This window comes from Carlito syrichta, unplaced genomic scaffold (assembly GCF_000164805.1).
Source record: "Carlito syrichta isolate Samal-C Ts95f unplaced genomic scaffold, Tarsius_syrichta-2.0.1 Scaffold306782, whole genome shotgun sequence".
NCBI classification, from domain to species: Eukaryota; Metazoa; Chordata; class Mammalia; order Primates; family Tarsiidae; genus Carlito; species Carlito syrichta.
The window spans coordinates 184,795-185,900 of NW_007250878.1; the positions used below are offsets into that span (position 1 = coordinate 184,795).

At 39.5% G+C, this 1,106-nt stretch overlaps 1 protein-coding gene across 7 annotated transcripts in view; it reads left to right on the forward strand.

Annotated features, from left to right (window-relative positions):
* The window catches only part of TOR1AIP1 (torsin 1A interacting protein 1), a 39,020-nt gene that overhangs the window by 26,875 nt on the left and 11,039 nt on the right, over positions 1-1,106 (forward strand). For all 7 annotated transcript variants that reach the window (XM_008063358.2, XM_008063360.2, XM_008063359.2 and 4 more), the window contains one exon: positions 97-165. In XM_008063358.2, the coding sequence (XP_008061549.1) occupies positions 97-165 (69 nt within the window). The remainder of the gene's footprint in view (positions 1-96; positions 166-1,106) is intronic.

A 1,106-nucleotide genomic window follows, 5' to 3' on the forward strand; every position in this document is an offset into this window, starting at 1 on the left:
CCACTGCACTCCAGTCTGGGTGACAGAGTGAGACTCCAACTCAAAAAAAAAAAGAAAAGAAATTATTATAATATTTTGATATATTATTTGCTTCAGGCTCAGGATATGAAAAAACCTCTCAGGAATGGCCCAGACAATCTGCAAGATTAAGGAGTAGAATGCAATGTAAGTAGATAAATCTCTGTTATTGGAATAATTTTAAGTGTATTTACTATGGTTTTCTTGATAACACAAATGTTTAGTTCTATAGACAAGCAGTTAGTGATTTCACTAATCAAGTACAACTATAATTACTAGTTTAGTCATTTCTATTTGCTTGGACTGGCAGCAAAGGGATGAGGTATAGAATGCAAATAGTGATGTGAGAAAACCAGTGGATGGTGAATCTTGATCAACTGTTGATTCTGGCAGCAACACAATCTATATATGATCCGTATATGTGATCATACACAAGCTGTATATGATCATGAACTTCTACTCTTACTACTTGGAGCAACTTTGCATACCCATTATTTTATGTAATAAAAGCTGACATCCACAAATTATACTTTTACGTTTAGATGTAGAATGGATTAAATGTTATAGAATTCAAGAAATACCATAAATTGATATTATGAAACCATCAAACCTTGAACTCATTTCCTATCATGATTGTGATAGAAATGTGTCCGCATTAAATATTGACTATTTTTTATTTTCTTTTATTTATTTATTTTGAGTTGGAGAATCACTCTGTCGCCCACGCTGGAGACACTGGTACACTCCTGGCCACTACAACCTCTACCTGCTGGACTCAGGCAATCCTCCTACCTCTGCCTTCCAAGTAGCTAGAACTACAGGCACACCCCACCATGCCTGACTAATACTGTATTTTTTAAATTCATATATAAGCCGGGCTCGGTGGCTCAGCCTGTAATCCCATGCCTTTGGGAGGCTGAGGTGAGTGGATTGCCTGAGCCCGTGGGTTCGAGACCCGCCTGGGCAGCGAGACCTCATCTCTACAATAAATCAAAAAATCAGCCAGGCATGGTAGCACGTACCTGTAGTTCCAGCTACTTGGAAGGCTGAGGCGGAAGGATCACCGGAGCCCAGCGGGTCGAGGCTGC